This window comes from Nannospalax galili, unplaced genomic scaffold (genome assembly GCF_000622305.1).
Source record: "Nannospalax galili isolate Female #2095 unplaced genomic scaffold, S.galili_v1.0 scaffold132, whole genome shotgun sequence".
Lineage (NCBI taxonomy): Eukaryota > Metazoa > Chordata > Mammalia > Rodentia > Spalacidae > Nannospalax > Nannospalax galili.
In genome coordinates, this window is record NW_008332644.1 from 4,573,439 (window position 1) to 4,575,452 (window position 2,014).

Consider the following 2,014-nt stretch of genomic DNA (forward strand, 5'->3'; position numbering starts at 1 on the left):
TTTCTCAAAAATTTTGGCATCCAAATCTTTTATTATATATTGATATTTGATTGATAAAGATAATTCTTGTCTCCCTGGTATCATCCAGGCTGTGAAAGATTAGAACTAGACAAGGAAAGGTTCTAGCCCATCCCTGGAGTGATAAGTGACCCTGAGCAAATCCACTGCACATTTTTCAAGTTGTATCAATGACATAGCCATTCAGAAGCTCTCAGGAGGTGATGGATTTAAAGATACTCTGGAAAGTATGAACAATTTTCAGATCCAGTTTCATGTACCTGTCCAGGGTTAGGTGGACAACAGTGGTTGATCCAATTATGAGGGAAATAACCATTTATAATAAAATAGCTTATTTCACTACTGACCTATTATTTACTCAAGTTAAATATTTTTCAAAATTATTTAATTAACTCTCATATAATTTAAACCACACGCAACCTCCCTGGACAAGACACAGGGCCATTTTTTTCCTCTAAGGGATTTACTGGTCCCTGTATAACCTGAGGAAAAAGCCCACCAACATTCATAGGCAAAGAATAACAGTCACTGTTATGATGTCTTCTTAGTCTTGGAGTATGTCCTGTGATGAAGTCTGTCTAATCATGTCCATGCCTGTGCAGAATATCCATAACCCCAAGGCTTGCTCTGTGTGTCAGGAGGCCAGGAATAGGAGAGCTTGTACTTTCACACAACCCGCTGGGCCTTCCCTTTGGGGTCTGTGAGGACAATCACACCCCAGCAGGCAATACCTAAAGAAAGAAAACAAAGGTATTCTGAGCATACACCGGTGCAGCCTCCTTTGCCTGGTGCTTCATGGACGGCATGTTATTTAACCCTAGCATTGGAGGTGTTCAAGCAAGTCCCCAGAAAGAACTGCTGCATGTAGGACTAAATTTCCTGAAAGGCCGACCAGTTGATTAGTACACCAGAGATTGTGGGAGTCTGGAATGTTGCTGATCCAAAGCCTAGTCACAAATCATCTGGGACATCTTTAACCCCATATAAACTATATTAACTTAGCACACCAACAGGTCTCACCAATCCAAAAGCTAGGACTGCCACCTGAGTCCTATAGTAGGACAACCCCCGCCCCCATCCATGACCCACAAACGTTTATTTGAACAGTGTCTTATGACTTTTCTTTGTTGTTCCTGTGAGAACATAACTGTTACTACACTGGAACACTGAATTTGGGCTAACCTGAATCTGTGTTCCCGAGTCACGGTCACTCATATTTGGCTCCAGAATAAACTATTTTTTAGCCTCTTTGAGCTGAGAGTTGTACTTTTGCATAGACAAAAGATGTCATTTTATCTTCCTTATAGCAGCCCCGCCCCGCCTAGCAAAGCCCAGATGAGTGAAGCCGAGACCAGCTGAACCCTCGAGTCCCGCCCCAGCTCACTGATGCCGAAGACCATCTTCGCGATGGTGCCTGGGCCGGGGGAGTATCCCAGCTTCATGGGCCTCCGGGACACCAAGTACACATAGGTGCCGGCCGCGAAGAGTGCCGAGCCTGAGAGCACACGGCAGCTCCAGCAGTTCTTGAACACCGGGTCCTTCTGAGCGGCGGGGGACTTGGGGGCCACGGAGTTGGGGATGATAGGGGTCGAAGGGGCAGCAGAGGCGGTCGCCGGGGCAGCAGAGGCGGACGCCGGGGGCTCGGATTGCCCAGACCACGAGGAACCCATGTCAGCGGCCTCCCGGCCTTTGGAGCCCTAGCTTCGAACCGACGTAAAAGTGCCGGAAAGCAGCACGCTGTCGTGCAGTCGCAGGGCAGCTGGGAAATGTAGTTGTGGCATGTTGCAAACGCCGGAGCAGGTTCCAAAGGCCCACTTTGCCTTACACCACTTCCGGAAAGTCTCAAATTTCAGTCTCCTTAGAGGAAAAGTCTGGAGCTCTAAGCCTCTTGCCTAACATCCACTAAGGCTGACTTGAGGTCTGTAAATAAAACGATTAAATTTAGTATGTTTTTATCTAAGTCCTATATACTTTGCTAAGCAGTGTTGTGTATCAT

The 2,014-nt window shown here is 46.8% G+C and overlaps 1 protein-coding gene across 1 annotated transcript; it reads right to left on the bottom strand.

The window, feature by feature from the left end:
* Positions 1 to 386: 386 nt before the first annotated feature.
* Positions 387 to 1,740, bottom strand: Dmac1 (distal membrane arm assembly complex 1). Its single transcript, XM_008827558.3, has 2 exons — positions 1,403 to 1,740; positions 387 to 749 (listed from the first exon to the last, which is right to left on the bottom strand). The coding sequence occupies exons 1-2, from the start codon at positions 1,686 to 1,688 to the stop codon at positions 685 to 687; spliced, it is 351 nt and encodes a 116-aa protein (XP_008825780.1). The 5' UTR covers positions 1,689 to 1,740; the 3' UTR covers positions 387 to 684.
* Positions 1,741 to 2,014: the final 274 nt, after the last annotated feature.

Coding starts and splice junctions, on each gene's coding strand:
- Dmac1 (XM_008827558.3), bottom strand. CDS start 1,688: ATGGGTTCCTCGTGGTCTGGGCAATCCGAGCCCCCGGCGTCCGCCTCT. Junction 750..1,402: donor GAAGATGGTCTTCGGCATCA/GTGAGCTGGGGC, acceptor TTCTTTCTTTAG/GTATTGCCTGCTGGGGTGTG.